We start from the raw sequence: 26,883 nt of genomic DNA, 5'->3' as shown, positions 1-26,883 counted from the left end.
TTACATAGTTAATTTTCTGAGCAGAACCTTCAACTTAATGTTGTCTTATCAAAAGAACCTTAATTATAATGGGTGCATAATAGCTTCTGTAATACTGAAAGTTGCAAAACAGTTGCCATTATAATCCGCTGTTTTCACATGCTCATAACTTTCCAAAACAATTCACCTTCAGGGCTGCTGTAATTTTCCAAGCTTAAAAAGAAAAGGAGGACTTGTGGCACCTTAGAGACTAACCAATTTATCTGAGCATAAGCTTTCATGAGCTACAGCTCACTTCATCGGATGCATACTGTGGAAAATACAGAAGATGTTTTTATACACACAAACCATGAAAAAATGGGTGTTTATCTCTACAAAAGGTTTGCTCTCCCCCCACCCCACTCTCCTGCTGGTAATAGCTTATCTAAAATGATCACTGTCCTTACAATGTGTATGATAATCAAGGTGGGCCATTTCCAGCACAAATCCAGGTTTTCCAAGCTTAGGCTCTGTGTGGATGTGTTTTTGTTGTTGTTTTGGTTTTGCTTTTGTTTTGAAAAGTTAAAACAAAATCCCTTCAGCTGTTTTCAAATTCAGCCAGGATGGGGAAAAAAAACAAACAAAAAAAACTTGTTTCCCTTCCTCCCCCCTTTAAAAAAGCCCCACACATTATTTCCTTTGGAGAGCTGCAGCAAAAATAGCAGTGGCTTGAAACTTGGCCTGGATGAAGTCTGCACTGAGAACTAGTGTCTTTACTTGTTTGGAGAAATATTAATTTTAATTAACAAAAGGTTATGACTGTTTCCAAACAGTATCCAACGCCCAGTAGAAACTGTATCAAACCTGCCCAATATTTACTTGATTAGAAAACTACTTTTTGTTAATTAAAAATATGTCAAGACTGTTTGAAAATTGAATCAGACACACCCACTAGAAAACCAGGTGCCAGCTTAGATATGCACCGTAGGCAACTTCTTAACTGTGTACACGTGGAAACTTGCACATTTAAAATGTTTCTCATTTGAACTGCTGAACTCTCTTCCCAGAGAGATCTAAACATTAAGTTAACATTGAAGACAGTTGGTTTGGTAGTTTTTAAGCTTCAAAAGTTGTCAGGGAACCCTGAGTCCACGCTCCTTCCCCCTCACTCATAGTACAAACTGGTACATGCATGCGTGCAGAGGACAATGAGCTCCTTTCCTCGTGGAAGGGATGGGATCTGGGGGGGACATTTAAGGCTGCATATCTGGAAGCACTGCTCAACAGTGAGACAGCACTGCCTAACAGCTCATTCCCCTCTATTCGACATTGGTGAGGCCTCACTGTCCAGCTTTTATTACTTGAGTCATTTATAAGCTGAACTGCACAACAATGGAAGATAGACTGCATTGGGTGGGTGGGAGCTGGACTAGGTGTGAGCTCACAGCCTTTTCCATCTCTGATTCCTATAATTCTCCCATGGATCTTGCCCATCCTCAGGTTGCAGAGCCCAGGCTATTGCCACCTGAAATGGCTCCCTTTCACAGGGGGCTGCACTGCCAGAACAGGTTGGATTAACGCCTTCTTTCTCTCTGACAGGTTTGCACAAGAGAATCAACTCTGTTTAGTCAACATGTGGGCAAGCCCCACAGAACTCACCTGAGGTACCAGTGGTCCCCCAAGCCATACTCCAGCCCACATATCCCAGAGCGAGGCCAGAGGCATTGTGGGAGTTTCCGCTCCAGCATGACAGTAGTGGCAACAACCTTCAAAACACAAAAAAGGTGTTGGCAAGACAACAAGGGGTGCAGAGACGGGGAAGTGGGTAGGACAAGCAGCAGGAAATCATGGGGGCATAGATGGCATCTATACTTCTCATAGACACATATGAGAGATATACCACACACGTGCCTACACAATGGGCCCCATTTCAGCCCTCCTCTGCCCTGGGCTGAAATACATTCCTCTTCCATGTTTTTTCATTCATTGATCTCCTCCTCCAAAAACACACATGCCTTCTACTGCCAAGAACTCAACCCTCCCCACACTGGACGAACCCACAAGGCTCTGCGGTCATCACTCCTGGGTTATACACATACCCTAATAGGAGCTCCTGACCCTGCCCTGTCCTAGGCTCAGAGTGAGTCTATGTATTAAGGCCCCTTCACATGTGGCTGAGCAGCACCCTCACCTGCGCTCTCCAAAGCTCGTCCCGCTCATGGGCCACGCGCCAGTGGGTGTCACCCATCATTGCAATGAGCAAGTTGAGCATGAGGAGGGTGGCAATGACAGCGAAGGCAGAGTAGGTGATGCCGTACATGAAGGGCAGGTCCACTTCATAGTTGGCGGGCCCATCGATGATGGTGAGGAAGAGCTCAAAGGTGCTGAAGAGAGCTATGGGGTAGTTATAGAAGTGGCCCAGCTCATCGGGGTTTTCAGTCTGGAAGATGACGTAAAAGGCTGGCATAGAGAGGAAAGGAGGGAAAATGAGTGAGGAAGCCTCTGTGTTTTCTCTGCTCTGCCCTGCACCATCCTACCATCTGCCTGAAAAAATAGTATAGAGTTAGATTTTAGCCCAGGGCAGCCATGCATCCCAGCTGCAGTCAGACAGCCCCAGTTTCCAGGGAGGCCTTCCTGTGTCACAGAGCTCATAGGACACTTAAAGAGTCCTGAGCGCTATTTGGGACTCATTTTGTTTAATCATAACAGGACAACATTATGTCCTCACTTCACGTGGTATCCAGAGCCCTCATCATGACACCAGTAGGCATAAAAAAAACATAGCAGCATCAGGCTGAGATTATTTTGTGTCAAAAGGCAACCGTGCCCTACATTGATCACAAAACACTGTGAATTCTGAAGGGAGAGTGACTAACTAAGTACCACCCCATCCCCTCTGGAGTAGAGAGGTGGGCTCCTCCTCTTTGTGGAATATTGACATTTTTTCAGAACTGGGTCAAGTCCCACCAGCCCCTAACATTTCCCCATGTCCAGGTTGCTGAGATCTCCCAAGCAGCCTGTCCTCTTCAGGGCTGAATCAATAACTTCCTAGGCAGATGTATCAGTTCGTGAATGAGAAGAGAGACTGGCAGAAGGGTGGGGCAATTTCGTAGGAAGAAACCTCAGATATGGGGAGGAAAAGGCAGGAAGAGGAGAAGGCATGGACTGTGAATAGCAAGGAGCAGGGGGAAAGGGAAGGGAGAAAATGGAACAGGCAACTTAAAGCCCAGCAGCATGGGCAGTCCTGGGAGCTTTGAATTGTATTCTAATATAAGCTATGAAGGAGCTGGAGGATTGAGTGCCCTCTTTCCAGACAACTGTTCCATAAAACCCAGTATTCTGTGGATGGATTTGCAAGACCTGGTGCCCCTCAGGGTGTCCATTGTGACCCTGCTGTCTTGTAACTGGGCTTGTGGCACCTTGCTGTACATTAATAGACACTGTGTATAGCATCATACCTACCTGATGCAAAGCCAAGTATCACCACTGCCATGAGCCAGCAGAAGCGCATGAGATCTCCAAATATCATCTGCAGATGAAACAAAAGCAGCTGCCATGAGACCCCACTCTCTCACAATGACAGCCCTGAAACTGAGGCTTTGTTGTCTAACTGGTCCATGTATCCTGGTCTCTCACCTCCCACCATAGCAAATCAGAGCAATGGTCCATCCAGTCTTGTATCTCATGTCAGATTGGATCAGACCACTAGTCCTTCTAGTCAGGAGACAGCATGGTCCAGTAGCCAAAGCAGGACACTGGAAGTCAGCAGATCTAATTTCTAATCCAAAGGAGTTACTGTGTGAGCTGGGGAAATTTACTTAACCTCTCTTGCCTCAGTTTCTCCAGATATGTAATACTGTATGCTAATGATACACACTCACTTTGTGAAAGTGCTCTGAGCTCTATGGATGGGAGTGCTATCGAAATGTTTGAGTAGTACTAGTCGTTTAGTAGCCGGGCTGCAGAATGGCTCATACTTGATATTTCAGAGGGAAGTCGGAACACCACCATAATACACTTGGTCCACCATAAAACACTGAAAACAGGGATTTCTTCTTGGCCACCCAGCTGCTGCTCAGCTAAAGCACAAGGACTGAGATATAATTTGTCTGGATAAGATTACCCAGCTGCAGTGATACTACTGTAGGCACGGCTATCAGTCCAATTAAATCTATCTATATATTTAATATTACTAAATTGCTTGGCTCAGTATTTTTTCCAGCAGTGTCATCCATTGAACTAGAGGACCCTACAGCCTGTTCCACCAGTATGACAGAGATGAGAAACCAATCTGAACTGACTAATGTTCTGAGCCAGTTTAGTGACTTCTATGTCTCTAATGTCCACTGTACCCTTCACTGTCCTGTCTGTGGCCTACCTCAGTACATAAAAGACGAACCTCACTTAAAACAGCCTGCTAGATAAAGGCCAAAGGGGTTCTCGTCTGGCTCCAGCAACTCGAATCCTACGCCAGAAACTCCTGGGAAAGTGTTTCCATTCTGATGGAAGGACCAAGATATGACCATAGGCACATGCTGATGCATGGCATGGCTGGATAACTGCTGCTCAGGATCCATCTTTGCTGATATCTTTATTACAGTCTCTCTCCCTCTTTCAGTCAGGCAGTGGGCTGTGTTGTTCTTACCTTCTGTATCATGATGGTGAAGGGTCCCAGCATCTGAAAGCCTCGTGCGAAGTACATGACATTGCACCAGCCCAGCACCAGGGCAAAGGACATGGGGATCACCTCTCCAGTGGTGCTGGTGAGACGCATCACCATGGTCACCAGGATCATACAGGCATAGGTGATGCTATAGAGGATAAGGCAGAGCCAGGAGGATCAGAATCACATTTCCACTCCACACTCCCACCTCGAACACTCAAGTCTCTCCTAACGACTAACTCTCTGTAATTCCTCCAACCTCCATCCACACCAGAAAGAAATCTGTATGAAATAAGGAGAGGGGGAACCTCACATGATGATGTGGAAAGGTCCTCCCAGAATAGTTTGTCCAAAGTACTTGGTGACTCCAACTCTGAAGATATCTGGAATCTAAAAAGAATACGCTGTTCAAATTGGGGCTCAATAAGTTCACATATGCACAGAACATTAAATATTATTGATTTCCCTTACCTCAAGGATCAATATTACTATGGCTCCTATCACCGTGATCAGCTCCCCTACCAGCCTCAGATTGTCCTCGGGAGTCACATAAGATTCCTGAAAGGAGAGAAGGAGCCCCCCCTCAGTCAAACTGTGCATGGCCAGGAGAGGACTCTTAGGCCCCATCTAGGTTTGAGCAAAACAGGATTCTCCTTTCAGGATTGCTCATGCCATAGTCTCCGGAAGAGGCAGTTAGGCTAGAAGATCAAGCATGACAGCGCGAATCAGGAAACATGGGTTTCTACCCCCAGCTCTGGCACTGGATGACTGCACAGTCACCTGGACCAACAAAGCCTCCTCTTTTGGGTCCCTTAGGTTTTGGGTGCCCAACTGAAGACACTGTGGGACTGATGTTGAGAGCTGCTAAGCACCTGCAGTACCCATTAAGTTCTGCTGGAGTTGGGTGCCCAGCGCTCCTGAAGAATCGGCCCCGGGAAACAAGTGAGTCTCTTTAACTGAGCTCCAGCCCACATCTGTCCACCTCCCTTCCCCTCCCCTGCTCTGTCCCATTTACTCCCCTTCCCTTTCCATGTAGCTAATCCTCTCCTAAGTAAACCCATCCCCCCACCCCAAACAGTGGACCAACACACTGTTTGACATCACCACCTAGTTCACTCTGCTTGTGGGTTCTACCCTTTTCCCCACCCTGCATCTGTCTGGTCTCTTCAGGCTGTAAGCTCTTTGGGTACATTGCCCAACACAATGGGGGCCCCACTCTTGGCTGCCCTTAGGCACTACCACCAGAAACAGGATGCATTATTATAATAAGAAGGGTGCTATAGGAGGTGCTCTCCCCTCTGAGTCAGTACTGAGCCCAACTTCCCAGCGTGCTGCTTGGGGGTGCTGTGCTGCAGGGAGCAGATGGCTGCAGGTATTCATTTGCCTACATAGCCTGTAAAGTGCTTTGGGACCTTTGGGCTAAAAAGCTGGGAAGATTTGTGGGATATTAATGGTGTACACAATGTACCTGCAGCAGTTTCTGGACGTAGATGGTATTGTCCCTTTCGTGTGTTTTGTTGCTCTGTCGACGTTTTAGAGGTCGGTAGACACAGCACATGGTGAAGCAAATCATGTACAGCACATAGAACAAGGCCAAGATGCAGAAATAGGGACGCCCATATTTATTCCACTTCAGGCTCACCAGCTCGTTCACAGGGGTTAGGTCCAGGATCCGACGGGCCTGAGAGACAAACACCAGACTTCATTCATTGCAGGGCACCTCTCTGTCCCCAAAGAGCAAACTGGCAAATCACCCCAAGTTCATGAAAACAATCACAATATCTTAAATCAAATCTGACTGGAATACTTGTCTGTCCCGTTTTGTCTGCCAAACACAGAGCAATGACTCAAAGGACATGGGCAGAGACAGGCTGCAGGAACGGGTCAGAATTTGTCCCACCTGGTCTATTAATGCCACTATACCCATCCAGAGTGCATTCACTCTGGAAACACCTGGATACCTTGCCATGCCAATAACAAAGAAGAGAGCAAGGTAGGAGAAGAAGAGAGGAGACAAAGACCTCAGTCCTGTTAGAAATGACAGGCTCTTCTTATGACAGGTTGATGCCCACATGGCAATACTGTAATATACTACAGTCATAGTCCCATACCCTGCAGTGTCTCTACAGAAAGCTGTAATGCTTCAGACCATTACTCTAGAATATTGTAATAATTTCTTGTTATAAGGGAGGTTACAGATCAAGAACTTGACTTGCCAACAGATCCCAGTGGGTGCCCCTTCCTGGTCTATACACTCTGGGTCTCCTGGAACCTGAATGGAGTCCAGCCACTACTCCAGTTTCAGGGTCCCTAGGCACATTCACAGGGTGCAGATCTTCTATCTGGCACCCTCCTCCTAGCGGTTCTGGATCCAGAGCTGATCCTTCTGACTCCGCAGTACTCAAACACACCCCTCTCCCTGGACTCTACCCATCAGGTGTGAACATCTGGTTTACAGTTTAACTCCTTCAGGGGCATGCAGTAATTACGAAGCAATCAACACATGCACACTTTGTTCAATCTACCAAATTGATGCTCTTTACTTAGTAGATGAAGCACAGGACAGTACAGATCATACCACACAATAAAACATCCTAAACACAATGCCCCTCCCTAGCTCACCCTCCCTTTGGGAGTCCCTGAGGGATCATCTGTGTTCTGGCAGGTAGGCAGGCAGGGTCCTCCAGGCCCTTGTGTGTCCTACCCTTTCAGCAGCCTCCCTAATCTTTCTTTGCTGCAAAATGGCTGTCTCTTTCCCTGTTCCTCTTGTGGTGTCCCTTTATAGACTCCTGCTGGGGTCACCTGCTTCTTTTGTTCTGCCTTCTGGTAATCCTCCATTACTCCCAAACCCCCTCCCTTCAGACACAAGGAGGAAGCCACCTCTCTCAGGGTGTGCAAACCTATTGTCCCAAGGTGTTTTATTTTGAGTTCTGATCATTCACCATGATCTGGCCTGGCAGAGAAAAATGCCACAACCCTGCTAACTCTTGGGGGATCCACATCCATATAGGCTTTTTTCCAGGACATAGTAATTTCAAAATACAATTTCATAAAGTCATCCACAACTCAGAAGTGATACAAACAGACCCCCCAGTTTGTCACACCAACATACCTCTCTTTTCTTGGTGGTGACAATGAGTTCCAAGAGAGATTGGTCATCTCCCCAGGAGTCGATCTCTGTGAGGTCATACAGGGTAGAGACCAGGGGGCCGAAGGTCCACTGGATGTGCTTTCTGTTCTGCATAAGGTGCTGGAACATCTGATTGGCAAGAAGGGCAGAGCTGGGCTCATGGAAGGCTGTACACATTTGCCCAAACCACCCATCACCACCAGCACCAGTATCCCAGGACATTGAAATCACCTGCACCCCTACTTCCAACTCAGCTCCGAAAACACTTGTCTACAGAAACCTTGCAGAGAGGGGGTTGGACTGTGATCTTATTAATTCTCAAGCCAAGCAAATGTGGGATGGGTCAAAACTCGGATGGAAGACCTATGTGCTATAGGTATTACTGGTTCAGTAGGGGGTGCTCTCCTTTCTAAGTTAGTACTGACCCTAAGCCCCAGCACAGTGTTAAATGCCATGGTGCAGGTGACTCGGTAGGTGATGTTTCCTTTTCTAAGTCTCCACCTCAGCCTGGTACTATGGTGCTGATGAGGCAGGAGGTGGTGCTCTTCTCTCTCAATCAGCACTGAGCTGGTCTTCCAGCATTTTCCCCTGAACTGTCAGTGGAGAATATTACAGCTCCCCTCCAGCAACACTCCCCTGTAGTGTTACTGACACAGAGCAGTTGCTGTGTGCCACCCCAGAGGCAGCTGCATTTTGGAGTGATATCTGGAAAGTGCTTTGGGATCCTTCAGACGGAGACATGCCTCAGCAACATCAGCAACTATGAAAGCCAAGTGCTGCACACAAACTCACCACAGTGTTGCCCTCAACCCCAGCTAGCTTGAATGGAGTGAGCCCCTTGTTGTTAGGGATTAAGTCCAGGGCTCCCAGCTCCCTTTCGCTCTTGTCATAGGAGAGAAGGAAGTTGTACATCTGGCAGGCAAAAATCTTGTTGGGTTGGAGAACCAGGATGTGGAGAACAGTGTTCCCTGTGTGGAGAGAGAGACAGAGGGATGAGATAACTGGTAAAATGGGAAACACAAATCACCTCCCAATCTTGACAGACTCTCAGACAGTCAATATACAGACCTTGCTCAGCCTCTGTACAAGAGGGTTTTCCATTAGTATTCTGTGTGGCTCTGCACAGTATGAACAGCCCCACTTGACAATTAAGGAAAAGTAGCCCGCATCTAAAGTCCTTCAATCCACAGAAAACTGAATAATAAAAGACAGCTGGTGTCGTATTTTATCTAGGCAAAAGTCTATTTAAGGTTCCAGTATAGAACTAGTCATCCTGGAACAGACCATTGTTCCAGCTAGCCAGCTCTGATATTACCACCTCACCAACTGGGATGTTTTTCCCTGGGATTCAAGTTAGCATCTTTCATAATTTTGAAACACTAGTTCTGGCCATCTCATTTCCTATGTAAATCCTGCCCGTGGTGTGTCTCACTGCAGAGGAGAGACAGGTCTCAGCTGTAATGAACACAAAGGGGATTTTTTAATGAGACTGATGCACACAGATGGACCCTGTGGCTTTCTCTCTCTTTCTGGCTCTCAGACACAGCCTTTGCAGCCTACTGTCACCACACAGGGTCTCCCTAAAGCCTGGACTATGCTCTTATGGGAGGGACTGCTTGCTGCTGAGTACATTACGATACCATATTGCTATGTCCCTTTGTTGCCCTTCACTGGACCTTCTCAGTCTCACCAGAACCTTTCTTAAAGTGAGTTGACCAACTTCAGACACAGTCCCACAAAGGTACCATCATTTGGTACCACACCATTCGCACAGCACCTTGAAAGAAGCCACTGAAGAGCTCTTACCCAAGGAGTCTTGTGCTCTGATGTTGGCTCCATGTTTGATGAGCAACCGGACGATCTCCTCACTTCCTACACAGGCTGCGAAGGATAAGATGTGCTCCCCTGAAGAGAAAGGAATGGAGACAAGGGAATACATAATATGGAGTTAAAGAGAGGAGACGAAAAGAGGGCAAAAAACCCAGACCACTAAACACATCCCTTATACACACACACACACACACACATCTTTATGTAAAAAACCCATGTAAACTGTATTCCAAATGCTTTGCAGAGGTACCCAACAGGGAGGGGAGCACAGAAATCAGGAGGTACTGCCTAAGCAAGGCAAAGGAGACGTGTTTGCTGACAGGATTTTTAAAAGAGCGGGATAATGAATGAGGCAAAGAGATCCAGGGAGGCTGTTCCACATGGAAGAAGCCACAGAGGAGAAGGAAGCCACAGAGGAGAAGGGTCCTGAACCAACAAAGTGAAACTAAAACAATGAGAAGAGGGAAAGGGAAGGCTTATGTCACACAGCTAGAGGGAGCAGGGAGGGTCTGGGGTTGGGTAGAGAAACTAGCTCTGCAACACTGAGTGGGGAAAATCCACGAAGAGTTTTAAAACTCAGGAGGACAATTTGGAACTGGATCCAGTTGGAGCTGGATCCCACAATGAATGGGAAGGCAGTGGAGTGGGCGGAGGAGGGCTGGTTTGCTCACACCTGAGAAGACACGTAGGGACATCTTGCATGAGCTGGCAGCTGAAGAGCTGGGATTTAGAGGAGGCCGTATAGCAGTGAGTCAGCGCGAGCCGCATCTAACCCTGAGTTAAAACAAACTCTCTCAGGCCTCCCGCTTCATGCATACTACAGAAACAAAATGGTCACAGACAATGTTTTCAGCACACCTTTAAGGGAATGGAGAGATTGCTTATGAAGAAAGATTACAATAGTTAAATAGGAGCTGTACAGTGGAGTTAAAGGAAAACAAAGAGAGGACATAATAACTGTTTATAAGGGTCTGAAGTGGAAAACACCATGGAGGAAGAGAAATTGCTTAGGATGACAGCAGAATATGAGTCCACAGTGTGATGCAGTTGTGACAACGGCTAATATCATTCTGGGGTGTATTAACAGAAGTGTCGTGGATAAGATATGGGAGGTGATTGTCCCACTCTACTCAGCACCGGAAAGGCCTCAGCTGGAGTCCTGTGTCCATTTTTGGGCACCATGTGTTAGGAAAGATGTGAACAAATTGGAGAGTCCAGAGGAGAGCCACAAAAATTATCAGAGGTTTAGAAAACCTGACCTATGAGGAAAAGTTAGAAAAACTTGGCACGATTAGTTTTGGGGAAAAGAAGACTGAGGTGGGACCTGATAATAGTCTCCAAATGTGTTAAGGGCTGTTATATCTCCAGGTCCACTGAAGATAGGACAAGAAGTAATTGGCTTAATTTGCAGCAAGGGAGTTTTATGTTAAATATTAGGAAAAACTTTCTAACTATAAAAGTAGTTAAGCTTTGGAACAGGCTTCCAAGGGAGTATGTGGAATCCCCATCACTGGACATTTTTAATAACAGGTTGGACAAACAACTGTCAAGGATGCTCGAGATTTACTTGGTCCTGATCAAGATCCCCTCCGGCCCTGCATTTCCATGATTCTATGAGTCCATGAGTGAACAGAATAAAATAGGTCAAAAGGGGAAGTATAAACTTAATGTGAACAGAAGGTGAAATGCACTTCTGTGCAGAGAAACAGCACAGTGCCCATGCACTACTTCAGTCTCAGTTAAGCCTGCAAAATAGAGTGTAAGGCCATGCCTACACTTACAAGCTTACAGAAGCACAGCTGTACCAATACAGCTGTGCCATTGTAAGAGCGCTCATGTAGCAACGGCATGCCAACAGGAGAGAGTAATAAAATCAGCTCAACAAGTGGCAATAGTTATGTCGGTGGGAAAGCATCCCCCCACTGACACAGCGCTGTGCACACGAGTTCTTATACCAGCAAAACTTATGTCACACAGGGTGTTTTTTCACACCCCTAAGTGACAAAAGTTTTGCCGACAGAAGTGCTAGTGTAGACATGGCCTAAGTGGAATGTAAGGAGTACACCAGTCTTATACTGGCCCTATTCACAAGGTTGAATTTCACCCAGAAAGAGCAAAAGTTGCCCTATCTAAAGCAAGAACTAAAATACTCTGACCTAAGTGGAGCTTCTTCCAATTTACACGCATATGAATGAGAGCAGAATCATACCTGATACATTTTGTTTGAAAAGTTTCTATCTAAATCTATCTCTGTTTTTTTAAAAGCAATCGCATGGGGAGATTATTACCTTTATTTTTGAAGTGCTCTTGCTTTCCCCACTCTGTAATTAAACAATAGCCAGGCAGATATACAAGAGAATATTAAAAACCCTTTGGGGCTAAAAGCTCAAAGACGCCAAGTTTCAGTGGGTGTGGATTTTGATTTAATCAGGAGTAAAACTGCATGGGGAAAGCAGAACCCTGAGCCAACCTCCTCAACCCACAGTCACATACTCCTCTCCAGAGTGTTTCAAACTACTCTAAGTGAAAATTAATGAAAGCTCATTTAAAAAAAAAAAAAAAGTAAATTTCTCTGCTAGATACAGTTTAATTACAGTCAGAAATGAGTATCATAGAATGGTTGTGCTACTCTAATTTATGTCACCTGAGGCTCTGGCCCAGCAAAATCTCAAAGGAAAAATCAATCTTTAAATACAAGAATACTCCTGAAGTGGATCATAGGATTTGGATATGGAAAAGGCCTGCTACAATCCTGTAGCCTTAACATTCCATCTATGCTGCAGGGAATTTCCTGCCTGGGAAGTTCCATTGAACAGCACAAAGTTTCTGAAATAAAGGAGCCACTCCTTTCCTGTAGGTTAGCCAGAATTGTAAGGTCCCAGGACTATTAGGTCACATCTTATCTATACCCCATGTCCCCAAGCCCAGCCAGAAACAGAAATGTTCCCAGCATTCTGCTCAAGAAACAGACCAGTCTCCTGTTAAGAGATAGCCCCACTTAGTACCAAATATACGGAATGCTATTCTGCTCCAGTTTTTTTCTTATTATCTGAGATGTTATCCTTTTAGTTTTAAGTGACTCCTGCTTTGAGGCTTCTGCTAATCTCACAGGGGAAATATTTTTGCTTTTCAGAAATGTTTCCTGGTATTCAGCCTACATTTTCTCATTGCTAAATTTCACCCCTTTATTCTTAGTTATCCCCTATGGAGTCTCTTTAACAATTCCTCTGTCTACTGGGCACATGCTTCAAGGAGGATGGGATGAGATGAGATCATATGATCATAGAATCATAGAATAGCAGGGTTGGAAGGGACCTCAGGTGGTCATCTAGTCCAACCCCCTGCTCAAAGCAGGACAAATATTCAACTAAATCATCCCAGCCAGGACTTTCTCAAGCCTGACCTTAAAAACCTCTAAGGAAGGAGATTCCACCACTTCCCTAGGTAACGCATTCCAGTGCTTCACCACCCTCCTAGTGAAAAAGTTTTTCCTAATATCCAACCTAAACCTCCCCCACTGCAACTTGAGACCATTACTCCTCGTTCTGTCATCAGCTACCACTGAGAACAGTCTAGATCCATCCTCTTTGGAATGTCCTTTCAGGTAGTTGAAAGCAGCTATCAAATCCCCCCTCATTCTTCTCTTCTGCAGACTAAATAATCCCAGTTCCGTCAGCCTCTCCTCCTAAATCATATGTTCCAGTCCCCTAATCATTTTTGTTGCCTTTCGCTGGACTGTGTCAAATTTTTCCACATCCTTCTTGTAGTGTGGGGCCCAAAACTGGACACAGTACTCCAGACGAGGCCTCACCAATGCCCAATAGAGGGGAATGATCACGTCCCTTGACTTGCTGGTAATGCTCCTACTTATACAGCCCAAAATGCCGTTAGCCTTCTTGGCAACAAGGGCACACTGTTGACTCATATCCAGCGTCTCGTCCACTTTAACCCCTAGGTCCTTTCCTGCAGAACTGCTGCCTAGCCTCTTGGTCCCTAGTCTGTAGCGGTGCATGGGGTTCTTCCGTCCTAAGTGCAGGACTCTGTACTTGTCCTTGTTGAACCTCATCAGATTTCTTTTGGCCCAATCCTCTAATTTGTCTAGGTCCCTAGGTATCCTATCCCTACCTTCCAGCATTTCTACCACTCCTCCCAGTTTAGTGTCATCTGCAAACTTGCTGAGGGTGCAATCCACGCCAACCTCCAGATCATTAATGAGATGATCTATGGCATTAAGATGAGATGGCATAGATGCTAGCCAGAAAGAGAAAGAGATATGAATGGATGGAAGAAAGAGAGATGAATAAGAGAGACAGAAAGATGGCTGACAGACAAACCCAAGTACTCTGTGGCAAGGCCCTCAGGTTTTTGCAGGCCTATTGTTCAGCAAAAGGGAAATTCTGTGGCAGCATCAGATCATGTTGTTTTTAAATGGACATGTTCATTGAAAAAATAATGCCATGAGCACCGAGCCCTTTGGATTATTTTGGGGACCCAGTCTGTGAATTCCTTACACACACTGAATAGTATCTTGCTCCACGTGTAGCTCCACTGAAATCAATAGGGCCATCTGTGAAGTAAAATACTACTCAATAAGAGGGATGTGCACATACTCTGCCCCTTTGACATGAAACTTCATTCATGTCATGGTGCCCTTACTTTTTATTACTTTCAGTGTATTGCAGAATTTTGTATTGTGTAACTATATAGGAGAGGGTGCTGGGGGAAGCTGGAGGTTTTAACAGCTGGGTAGGAAGCAACTGGGGATCTGACCACCTGGGAAGGAGTAGGAGGCAATTTGGGATTAACACATTAGTTGGATGTTTCTGCTAAAATGGTCCAATGTGAAGCATTTACAAATGATGGTGTAGCACCCATAAGGGCACATCAGGGTTACATTTACCTGTGCCTTGACTCTTTAAGGACTGAAAGTCTGCTGAAGGCATTAAAGGGGATAGCTCTGGTTGCATGGCAACAGCAGAGCTGTGAGTGTTCCCAGGGTATGTCTACTCTGCCATGTAAGCCCACAGTTAGTGGGACTCGAATCCGCACACCCTGGGTTTGCAAGCCCAGGGCTTGAGCATCCACACACATTGGTGACCACAGATTTACAATTTGTGGATCTGGGCCCCAAATCTGGAGATCCAGCATCCACACTGCAGCACCCGAGTCAAACCATCTATCCCAGGCTGCCTGGTGCTCTCCCCAACCCTCCCAGCTGTGGCCACTCTAGCCCCTAGATTATAGTGCAGTGTGGGAAAACTTGACTGTCCATCTTGCATGTTACAAGAAGCTGTCACAGCCCACCAAGTTCCCAACATCTTGCTGAGCCGTATTTTGGGTCTGCATGTTCTGGGCAACCAGAGACAGCATCATGGCGGAGTCACCATTTGAAGAGCTTCTCTTGCTTGTGTTTTCACTCCTGTTTCACTAAATGGGCAGAGCTTCAATGAGATGCTGGTGGACATTCGAGCAGCATTTCCTGACCCACCAAAGGCATCTGGAGGAGGAGTCGGAGGAGGAAGAGGACACAGACATTGAGGACTTGAACTAGCTGATGCTGCTTACAACTCTCAGGATAGCCACTGATGCCACCTGTGTAGACTGGCACTTCTGGATCCACAAGTACAGACTGGGCCACAAGCAGAGACTGGTGGGACCACATGGTCATGTGGATCTGGGACAACCAGTAGTGGGTCCAGAACTTTTGCATGAAGAAAGTTATGTTTCTGGAGCTTTGTGAGCAGCTTGCTCCGACCCTCCAGCATCAGGACACACATATGGGGGCGGCCAATACCAATCCAGAAGTGGGTTGCCGTAATTGTCTGGAAGCTGGCTACCCCACAATGCTACAGGCCGATTGCTAACCAGTTCAGCATTGCAAAGTCAACTGAGGGTAAAGTGGTGGCAGAGGCAATCAGGTGTGTGGTTTACTCCAAGGTGGCGATCATAAAAGATATTCCAAAAGTATCTGCTGGTTTTGAGAAAATGGGGTTTCCAAATTGTGCCAGGGCCCCGCACCCCGCTCTCTGCTCTTGGTCCCACTCTGTGGAGGGGTCTCTGGGCAGAGGACACTAGGCATAATAGTTTGCGGGTGGGCTTAAGTGTGGGGCACTGTAGTTCTCAACCTATGGCCCAGGAAATATTTTGTGGGCCACAAAGATAAATAGGTTGAGAACCACTGCACCAGAGATTCACCAAAATCTGGCTGTGCACCTGTGACCAACTAGCAAGGACTTCTTCATGTTGGTGGCCATAACAAATACAGCAGAAGGTTCACTCAGCGGTCAGAATAAAATGGAAGTATTAAGTGCCAAGCAGCTGTACTTGAACCAGGGAGTGACTTCCATTTTCTGGGAGTTGATTGGCCAGTCTTGGGACTCCTGGACCCAGACCCAAACCTGCCCCCAGCTGTTGCGGCCCCAGCCGCAGCCCCCTTACCCTGTCCACACACACCCCTAGCCGCGGCCCGGCTCTTGGGAAGGGGGGTGTGGACAGGGGTAAGGGAGGGCACTGCCATGAAAAGTCTGGGGACCCTTGGTGTAGCTGTTTGGGCTAGGGCTGGAGCCTGGGCTCTGAGACCCTCCCCCTTCCAGCCTAAGCCTGAACTTCTACACTACTATTTTTAGCCCTGCACCTCAAGCTCCATGAGGCAGAGTCAATTGGCCTGGGCTCTGAGACTTGCTGCTGCAGTTTTTTTTCTTTTCCTTTTCCTTTTTTTTTTTTTTTTTTGGCTATGCAAACCTACCCTAAGAGACAAACCTGAACCTGAATCTTTTGTAGACTGTTCCAGGAATAGCTGCTAGGGGAGATTTAATGGTTTGTAAGTACTCTGGCGGGGGGAGTTAGAGGACCTTCACATGGACATAGGAGCCCTTTAATACCTGCTAAAGGATGAAGTTTTAAGAGAAGTTTGTGACTCTCTGGGTATTTCTGGGTCAAGTCAGAGTGAAACTGCAGCTAAATGTCATTTTGCTTTAGTCAAATATAGAAGAAGCAATTTACATGAGCAGGATGAGTTGGAAGATCAGGAAGTGTCTGCACTGCTGTCATTAAAAGATAAGATTTTACACCTCACAGCAATGGAGAAGCAAATGGGAAAAACTGATGAAAGACCATTCAGAAACGGTAAAGTGAAAAATTAAAATAGAATGAAATGATGAAAAAAATTAAAACCAGCCCCCTGTTGTCAAATCTGTCAGCCTACCACAGAAAACAAAAGCAATTTTAAAGAAAGACTTTAAACCTACAGAGAAGATTGGGAATTTCCACCAAAAGGACAGGTTAAGCCAATCAATTGAAAGTGGGACTCAAACGGGGTACACTGAGGCAGAAAATATGTGATCGGGGCTCTTTGCCCAGCACGGAGCTTCAGGGGCTACTTGGAGAGAAAAACTAATCTGAGCCTGCCAAAACTGAGGGGTATCTTAAGATCCTATAATCAAGAAAAAAGAAAAGGAGTACTTGTGGCACCTTTGAGACTAACCAATTTATTTGAGCATGAGCTTTCGTGAGCTACAGCTCACTTCATCGGATGCATCTTAACTGTGAAGACAGACTAACACGGCTGTTACTCTGAAACCTATAATCAAGAAAATGTGCCATTGAACTTTACCTGCAGCTCTCAAGAGCAACACAAGAGCCAAAACAGACACCTCTGGATTTCCTAGTCTGAGCCCTTGATTTGAGACATAATGTTTGCCAGCCTGACAAGAAGCTGACTCTGACCTAAGAAATGACCTTGTCTTTGTACAAAACATGTTCCTCCATACAGTCCTGACAGGACTGCAGAATGACAATATTCAGACTGTGATTCAACTTTATTTAAAAGATAATCAGGTTGCAGATGAGACCTTGTTTGAGAAGCTGCACACTTTTGTAAATGATCAGATAGAGAGAGAGCAGAAGCTGGGGAATGGAGGCGTATGTGCTACGGCAGTTGCATATAATTCTGTTCGGTCGTCCTATACACAGAGCACTGATCAGAGAGTAAAGCAACACTTCCTCCCAAAGGAAAAGGAGTCTCCCATACTGATCAATGAGGTAAGGGAACTAAAGGCTAGTATTGATGCAATCTAAGATGTGATAGCTGAAATTAACATATTAAAGCAGGCTGTCCAGGACTTGTGGCACCTTAGAGACTAACCAATTTATTTGAGCATGAGCTTTCGTGAGCTACAGCTCACTTCATCAGATGCATACCGTGGAAACTGCAGTAGACATTATATACACACAGAGACCATGAAACAATACCCCCTCCCACCCCACTGTCCTGCTGGTAATAGCTTATCTAAAGTGATCATCAAGTTGGGCCATTTCCAGCACAAATCCAGGTTTTCTCACCCTCCGCCCCCCCCCCCCCACACACACACACAAACTCACTCTCCTGCTGGTAATAGCCCATCCAAAGTGACCACTCTCTTTACAATGTGTATGATAATCAAGGTGGGTCATTTCTAGCACAAATCCAGGTTCTCTCACTCCCTCACCCCCCTCCAAAAAACCACACATACAAACTCACTCTCCTGCTGGTAATAGCTTATCCAAAGTGACCACTCTCCCTACAATGTGCGTGATAATCAAGGTGGGCCATTTCCAGCACAAATCCAGGTTTTCTCACCTCCCCCACCCCCATACAAACTCACTCTCCTGCTGGTAATAGCTTATCTAAAGTGATCATTAAGTTGGGCCATTTCCAGCACAGTCTCTAAGGTGCCACAAGTACTCCTTTTCTTTTTGCAAACACAGACTAACACGGCTGTTACTCTGAAACCTGTCCAGGACTGTGACAAAAGAACTGATAATGGTATGAGCAGTCATGCAGACATGAAGCAAGCCCAGAGAAGAAGATGTGTTGTTGCAGGCAATCTGGCAGAGTCAGGATGTGGTATAGGAAAAGCAGAGATAAAGCTGATACTGCATCTGATTTACCAGGAGCAGCCTGCAGTTGCTGCTCCTGAGGGAATTCTGAGCCAAAAAAAATAAAAATTCTGCACACAATATTTTAAAATTCTGCAAATTTTATTTGTCAATAAATAAATGTGGAGCCTCCAGCATGGCAGTGGGGAGCACAGGCCACTGGCTGCATGGAGGTGGGAAATCACCCTGCAGCCCTCCCCAGGACATGGACTCTGTGGTGAGGCTGCACCCAACCCTGACACAATGCAAGGGCCGGGCCTGCCCCAGAAACACCCTGGGGCCCTGCCCCTCCATGCTAGGTGCACCAGGTGTGGGCAGGCAGGCTCAGCCCAGCAGGATCCAAGTGTGGGGGGATCCAGGTGTAGGATGAGAGGGTTCTGTGTGGTGCAATCTGGGTGTGGGCAGCTGAGCGAGGTGTCTGGGTGGGGGCAGGATCTGAATGCACAGAGTCTGGTTCGGGGGTTCTGGGTGCAGGGGCAATGGGATTCTGAAAGGGGTCTAGGCAAAAGTAGTGGGGCTCATTGGTGCAGTCTGAGTGTAGGGGACTCAGCAGGGGGGATCCAGGAGAACTTAGTGGGGTGGGGGTCCAGGTACAGCTGGTTGGGGTTCAGTGGGGAGAGGTTCTGGGTGAAGAGGGCTCGCCAAGGTGGTCCAGGTGAAGGGGAGGTAGGGGGCACATTGGGGTGGTGAGGAGCTCTGTGACATTGCGAACGCTGTGGCCCCGGGGCTGGAGGAGCTCTGCCCTCCCTCTCTTTTGCTACAACAAACACCTAGCTATAATAGCCAAATGGCTTGGACCCAGGGGGTTCGTTATAGGTGGGTGCATAGGCACCAACTCCGTGGGTGCTCTGGGACTGGAGCACCCATGGGGAAAAATTGGTAGGTGCTCTGCACCCACTGACAGCTTCCTGCCCCCGCTCCAGCTCTGCCTCCACTCCGCCTCCTCCATGAGCACGCCATGTGCCCGCTTTTCCCCCCTCCCTCCCAGTGCTTGCTGCCGCGAAAGAGCTTCTTAAAGGGCAAAGGTAAATCTAATTCTGACATTCGTTTGTGCGTGCTACACTCCCCCCTCAAATGTTAGGAGCATGTACTGGGCCTTTAAGAGCAGAGCACATGTTAACGGGAACTGGATTGGGGCCAGTGAGAACTGGCTGGAGGCACTCCAGAGTCAGCTTCACCAGCTACACAGCTAGGAGCACATGGCTTCCCTTTGTTTTATGTACTTCTGTTTTAGTTCTAATAAAGCCTTACTTCTACATCCAGACTGTGCCTCCTTCTTACGAAACCACAAGACAACACATTGTAAATGTGATGTTGTCCCAACATTTATATTAAAACGTCTAACATACAGTCCATCCATTTGACTTATTAGTCAAATCCAAGAGTTCCACAAGTGCATGGTGCTGCTCTCTTACCAAGTGGCAGAGTACTTGTCAGGAACCTTTCAGAGAAAGGAGGAAAAGGCAAATTAAGATCCTAGTGGGAAGATAAGATTCATGTAGTACTTCAAAGGAAAGGGGATAGTTCAGTCTATGAAGTAAAAGCAGAAGATGTAAAAGGATATGTTAGAGCTCTTCACTGCAATCTTTTACTTTCCTGTGACTTCTTACTTAGGGATATAATTCCATCCTCTAACCCACCGCAGGCGGGGAGGGATAGCTCAGTGGTTTGAGCATTGGCCTGCTAAACCCAGGGTTATGAGTTCAATCCCTGAGGGGGCCATTTAGGGATCTAGGCCTGGAATTGGTCCTGCTTTGAGCAGGCGGTTGGACTAGATGACCTCCTGAGGTCCCTTCCAACCCTGATATTCTATGATAAGACACAGAAAACAAGGCAAGCTAGTGCAATAAGAGATAACAAAAGGACAGCAGTGAGGGTGAAGATGAACCACATTACGTGATGGTTCCAGATACTGCCCATAGTACAGACCCTCAATTCCTGGGAAATGAGGATGTAGTTGATTCTGTAAACTTGAAAGCAGCTGAGTGGGGTGATATGACATTCACAGCTGCTGTAGAGAAACATGAATGCCAAAATGAGACCATGGAACCTGAAACAAGCACTGCACAAGAGGACAGATCACCAGACAATCCACTAACATGTGAAGTCACCTGACCAGCGAGAGAAGAGTCCCACTGACATATGAACGATTAGGAACACCTACTTATAAGTGTCTAAATCCAACTTTTGGACTAGTGAATGCATCATGGATTTATCCACTTGTTTGTCACATGCCATACCAAGCGCCTATTCCTGGACCTAATCTTACATTCTCTCCAAGGCTGATGTAATATTGGGAAATGAAGTATTTGATAGCTCTGGATAGTTTATAATTATGTTAATTTAGTATTGTGATGCTGTATGATAGAAACATGACCATTTATATAATGAATATTGCCATTGTTAGACAATTGCAACAAATCGTGTACAAAGTAAATCATGTACAATGTTAATGAAAACGTTATGATTTGCTAAGTATGATTAGCTTGTTTGTATCCGTGTATCATCACAGTATTTGAAGTTAAGAATATAGGCTATATAGATCTATATCCCAAATGTGTTTGCTCCTGGGATAACATCCCCAAGGTAATTTACATCCAGTCTGGCCAGCACATTGTGAATGAACTATTCAAGTTGATGGCCCATTAAAGAACATCTAACACTCACAATGGGCCACAGAAGAAGCTTGTCCCCACCCAGTGAGTCTTCCTGTGGATGCTTTAGCCAGAATATGGGTAAAGGCTGCTCCTGTGAGTCTTCAAAGCATGTAAGGGCATGTGACTTGCTCGTGTGACTCTGGACTCCATCTTGGGCCTAAAATAACAAGGAAGCTCTAATCAAGGACTCATGACCCCCAAGCTGCTGTGGTAAGTTCCAGAGAGAAATTTGCAAACTAGCAGTTTATTCCATCACTGCTTCAAATCTGATATAAGAACTTTTCAATCTCTTATATGTACATGATTTCCATAACCACTTTAACTCTCTTCTATTTATTTTCTCTTATAAATAAACCTTTAAATTTCAGTTACTAATGGATTGGCAGCAGTGTGATTATTGGCTAAGATCTGAATTATATATCTACCTGGCTAAGTGGATGGTCTCTTGATATCAGAAGAAACCTTGGTTTGATTAAATTGGTTTTCAATAGCCACTCATCACAAAGTCTAGTGTCTGGGGGTGAAATAAGGGCTGGGATGCCTAAGGAGACTGCATCTTTGACTTCGTGTTAACCAATGTGGTGAGACAGAAGTTTACTTTTGTTACTAGCTTGGTAGAATAACCACCATTTTGGGGAGAGTCTGCCCCATTTCTCAGCAGCTTGTCCTGAATCTGGCATCCTCAGCTGTGACCCACTGAGGCACGGTGAGAGATATGGTTTCTAACTAGCTTGCCATATGCCCAGTAACTTGGCATGACATGGTTATAGCACTGATTGTATAGGAACTGTTATTCCATAAGATATGAATATCTTTGGGAATTTGAGGTGTTCAGAACTAACTATTCAGTTGGCTAATGGAACTAAAATTGCCACAGAAACTTTCTGCTGAATGTAAAATAAACTAAAGAGACTTGCAGAAGATTTCACTGTCAGTACCAGAGCTTGTTACAGAGGAAGATACTCAAAGACTAACTTGAGAATGACTGTTACAAACTTGTGGAACTTGGATGACTGCTAATAAGTCAAATGGATGGACTGTATGATATATTTTTTAAATAGAAATGTTGGGATGACATTACATTTATGAGGAGGGAGAGTAGCACTCATAAGGCAATATCAGGCTTATATTCTCCTGTGCCCTATCCCTTTAAGGACTGAAAGTCTGCTCAGGGGGGTCAAAGGGGATACTCTGGTTGCAGAGTTCAGAGTAGCAGCCGTGTTAGTGCTTTAGCTCATGAAAGCTTATGCTAAAATAAATTTGTTAGTCTCTAAGGTGCCACAAGTACTCCTTTTCTTTCTGGTTGCAGAGACATAGATAGGTGTGCTGAGCAGTAATGGGGCTTGTGCAAGGTGTATTTGTTTGGTTTTTTTATACTAAAGTTTATAAAACTTCAGTTTTAACTATCCCTGGTCTAGGAGTGAAACAATGGCATAATAATTCTCGTTAGGCTTCAGAGTTATCACCCAAATGAAAAGAATGGATAAGTAGGCTCATCACAGAGCTATTACGATAGGCTGGCTACAGACTCAGGCAGACATTACTCCATTGGTTTCATTCAGGTCATGTTAGGGCAAGTGGTCTACATAAAGGCTAGAGATTTAACATTTTTTAGAAAATGAAAGCTGAACTTCTAGAGCACAATTCTGTAGCAAGGTCTGCATTGCATAGCAGTTGCATAGACAGGAATTCCCAGAGCACATGGGGCCCTGTTGACAGAGAGAGGGACAGAAAGGGAGCAGACCATACCAGATCCAGAGAGGCCACAGAACTCATAGTGTGTCAGAGAAGAAGAGTCTGGTGGCAGTCAAGGCCTGCAGATGGAGCCCTACCAAAGTAAATGAGATTGTGGCTGCTGAGTCTGAAGACGTAGCCAGTGGCCTGTGGGTTGTTGACATCAGCCCCCTTCTCAAGCATCGCCTTCACAAGTCTGAAGTTCTTATTCACCACAGCGATATGGAGAGCAGTCTCCCCTGCAACACACAATCACACCCCTTTTGTAATGCCAACATTGCACCACAGGGAGCAGAGGCACTTCAGAGATCAACTGTGTAACCAAGGCCACTTTATTAGTAAATAACTGAAAAATCCAATGGGCAAAGTCTGGGGTGTTCAAAGGACCTTAAGGAAGTCACCTGCCCAGCTCCCATGGAATTCCAGTTGCATGTGAGTGGTTAATGTCCCTGGAAAATTGCAGCCCAAACTCTTATCTCTGTTACACTGGCTATCCCAGTGACTTCAGTGGATTAACCCCAGCAGAATTTTGCCCAGTGTTTTCACTAATACCGCCTTTATTGTGTCTTAGCCCTAAGGTAGGACTTGCAACTGTGAAATTAATTGCTGTTAAATGACTTACACTTGCAACTTCTCTCTCACCACTTTTCAGTGAAGTGGTTTAGTGCCTCATTAATTCCACTTATGCTCCTGCTCATATTTTACACTTCTGTAACACTTTCCAGCTGAGGATCTCAGAGCACTTCACAAATGTTTATCAATTAAACCTCACATTAACCCGTGTGCAAGAGCCTGGAATATCTAGCCTGAAACTAAATGCAGAGAAATTAAGTGACTTGGTCAGTAACAGGATGGTGGCTAGAATTCAGGTCTCCTGACTTCCCATCCCCTACTCGAGCCACTAGACCATATTCTTTCCTCCCTTGCAGCTGGTTCTGGGGTAGAAGGAGGCAACTCTTTAACAATGCACAGTGACAATACAGTCGGTAGACCCTAAAGAAAAAATCCATATCCAAGTGAAAATGCAGAGGGAATTAATGGAGGTAGAATGTAATTTACAAACCCTGAAATTAATAACCCTACCCTGGAGGGCCTAGATTTTATGTCTCATCTGGAAGATGGCCGCTCCAGCAGCACTGCATCCTCCTGACAACATGTGAGGCATTTGGGACAGTACTGACTCAGAGAGGTGACCAACCTCTAGGGAATCAATCACACCACTCCCTAGAGCATATCTCCCTCTAGCACCACACTGGGACACTAGGTTCAGGAATAACTTAGATGGAAAAGCATCACCTACTGAATCAATACTACTTCTTCCAGCACTTAGATCTTTCCTTGGAGGTTTTCCACTCAAAAGTTGACTGTGCTTAGCTAGGAGTCCAGATATAATTATTGGATCTCAGATTTTGGGGTGGTAGTTGGGAATAGGATATCCTCCAAGGATAAAATGACCCTCTAAATGCACCCTCTTTTAAAGGAATATGTATAGGTTTCATTTCCTGGAGATCTGTTGGGAACACAACAGCACCCATGGGTAGTTGAAAATGAAGGTAAGTGGCAGTAAAACATGATTCCCTGAAACAGACCATTTTATAAAGGGCACCTTGGGATCTGGACACAAAGCTAACAGAATCTCAGCGACTATGCCATATCTCCCAGCCATTCCGGCAGTCTCAGCCCATGTCTATTCATCTTGGCATTCTTACCTGCATAGAATTCTGATGTCATTGCTTCATTGACAAGTTCTGGAGCTGCATCCATCAGCATCTGTGCAGCCTCCACACTATCATACAAGGCAGCCACATGAAGAGCTGTCTCCCCCAAGGCACCTGGAGAGAGAGAGTCATGTATATGTGTCATAAGTTCCTTTGCCAGCCTGGTGAGATGAATCTTAGAGAGTAATACACTCAATCCTGAGGACTCCCTACCCTCACGCAAAGAGTGTTTTCACTCCGACCTGCCAAGATCACCCTTTTCTACTGCTTGAGAAGCTTTGCCATCCTCCAGACTCTCAGTCCCAAGGTGTCCTCTCCTTGCAGCTATCCTAGTCATGGACACCATATGGAGTACCCTACCTCTTTGATGAATATCACAAGTATGGCAGGTGAGCAGTTTCTGGATGGTTTGGACATCATTTTCCTTGGCAGCCTGGAGCAAGGAGGACTCCCAGATCCTGCAACAAGAAAAATCACCAGATTAGAACCTTATAACAAATAAGATGCTCATCGTAAACACTTTCTTCCATATCAGCAAAGCATTCAAAAAACGGGGATGCAATATTTTATTATCAAGATGATAGCTTAGAAATGTCTAAGAAAGCTAGACAGGCACATGCATGAGTAATCCACTTTCTATAAGGTCAATTTCTGCATAACCCAGGGAACTATAGTCCTTTTTTAAAAAGCCTTTGTAGTCCTAGTAAAAATGTCACATAGGGAACAGAATTTCTGGCTCCATTGGTAATTTATGATTCCAAGTTATTTCTACAATATTTATAAATCTTGAGTAGAAATTGCAAATAGTAAGAAATTGCAAAGTAACAAGTCAAATTCCCACTAATTTCCCACTGCCAACCCACAGCATTGTCATATCTGAACATGAGTGTAACATTTCAATACATTCTTTGAATGATTGTAAAATGCTGTATTTCCATTTCAGATTCACCAGCAGATTTTGTGATTCTAGACCAGTATACATTGGATCAGTGATTCTTGTCAAAGAAGAGAGTTAGCTAACGTTCTCATCTTTTTGTCATTGGTGTAAGATCTTGGGTAAGTGACTGGTTTCTTGGGACTAGGAGCAACCTGAATGTGGTGTGATTTCTTGTGTGACTATTTTTCACATAGTCCAGCTTGCCTGGGTGGCAAGATAGACTGGGGAGTATAAGGGGACAGTCTGTGACTCCATGGAAAGACTGGGATAGTGGTCCAGGATTTCATATTTGTTACTGGCTTGGTGAGATATAATTATAGCAACACCATCAGTTTAGGGTGTCTGCCTTGTTTTCTGACATCTGCCCTGCTCCTAGTTGTGAGCCAATCAGACAGCATGACATTGAATTTTCTCCAACCCCTTATAAGCTGCCACCAGAGCTTCAAATTAATATAATTTTCAAAGAAAAAATGGATGTGTGCCCATAAGCTACAAGGTCATGTGGCACATTGTGACACTTTTGAGGTTACCCATTGGTATAGGTGAATTGCTGCTGCCTGCTTATGGGTCAAGGGAGACTTGTTTGGGCCCACCGAGGGAAATTCACCCAAAACGACTGGCTGCTGGCAACATGAGTGCCCTACCCTGGACTCTGATCGCCCCACTCTTTCCCTCTGCAGGCTAGCAATTTGCACTCCCCAGCCTTTAGGCTTCCTGAGTGAGTCCTTGAGGCAGAGCAGAGAGAACCTGTTGCTAAATTTCTGGAGGTAGTTAGCCCCCAGAGTTCTGCTTTGGCCCCGGGGCATGTATCCTGCTAACCTGTCTGTACACCTCACTTCATTACACTCAAGCACTCAGTCCCTTCACCTCTGGATACCCTCAGTGCACATAGATTCACTGCCCCCTTGGAAGCAGTGCCCACCAGCTCACTAGTTTGACCTCAGTTACAACACTCTCCTTAGCACACAGCACTTACTAGTGTCTATAGTAAAATCAAAGAGAAGTTAAAGTTTATTTAACAAAGCTTAAGGTAAAGATTCAAATAGAAGCAAGTATAAGGATTAGAAATATATAGCTACAGATAAAAGAAAAATGTGAAACATAATCTACAGCTTATATTTACTAACAAGTTCCTCTCCTGTCTAACGTGGTATTTCTCTCCCAACGGTCAGTCCATATAGCACTTCAAGTATCAGGTCTAAAGTGCTGGGATACATTTTTCATGAGACGCTGACAGAGTATTGCCTCCCTAATGGATACTACCTTGGGCCCTTCTTTCTCCTATTAGACAGTTCCAGACCTTTTGTCTCTTTTCATAATCAGGGCATTTTGTTACCTTC

At 45.5% G+C, this 26,883-nt stretch overlaps 1 protein-coding gene across 3 annotated transcripts in view; it reads right to left on the bottom strand.

The window, feature by feature from the left end:
* Positions 1–26,883, bottom strand: part of LOC140898625 (transient receptor potential cation channel subfamily V member 6) — an 87,895-nt gene that overhangs the window by 16,471 nt on the left and 44,541 nt on the right. For 2 of the 3 annotated variants that reach the window (XM_073312712.2, XM_073312728.2), the window contains exons 2-14: positions 24,967–25,064; positions 24,598–24,720; positions 22,987–23,127; positions 9,558–9,656; positions 8,544–8,719; positions 7,734–7,880; positions 6,090–6,302; positions 5,093–5,179; positions 4,935–5,011; positions 4,604–4,769; positions 3,421–3,487; positions 2,150–2,418; positions 1,618–1,724 (exon numbers count right to left, since the gene is read on the bottom strand). In XM_073312712.2, coding sequence (XP_073168813.2) covers positions 1,618–1,724; positions 2,150–2,418; positions 3,421–3,487; positions 4,604–4,769; positions 4,935–5,011; positions 5,093–5,179; positions 6,090–6,302; positions 7,734–7,880; positions 8,544–8,719; positions 9,558–9,656; positions 22,987–23,127; positions 24,598–24,720; positions 24,967–25,064 — 1,770 coding nt within the window. The remainder of the gene's footprint in view (positions 1–1,617; positions 1,725–2,149; positions 2,419–3,420; positions 3,488–4,603; positions 4,770–4,934; positions 5,012–5,092; positions 5,180–6,089; positions 6,303–7,733; positions 7,881–8,543; positions 8,720–9,557; positions 9,657–22,986; positions 23,128–24,597; positions 24,721–24,966; positions 25,065–26,883) is intronic. The other variant, XM_073312719.2, reaches the window with a different exon arrangement.

The sequence above is a fragment of the Lepidochelys kempii genome, chromosome 1 (assembly GCF_965140285.1).
Source record: "Lepidochelys kempii isolate rLepKem1 chromosome 1, rLepKem1.hap1, whole genome shotgun sequence".
In the NCBI taxonomy this organism is placed as follows: Eukaryota; Metazoa; Chordata; order Testudines; family Cheloniidae; genus Lepidochelys; species Lepidochelys kempii.
The sequence above is the reverse complement of the archived record's forward strand: the minus strand, read 5'-3'. Positions and strand labels throughout refer to the sequence as shown.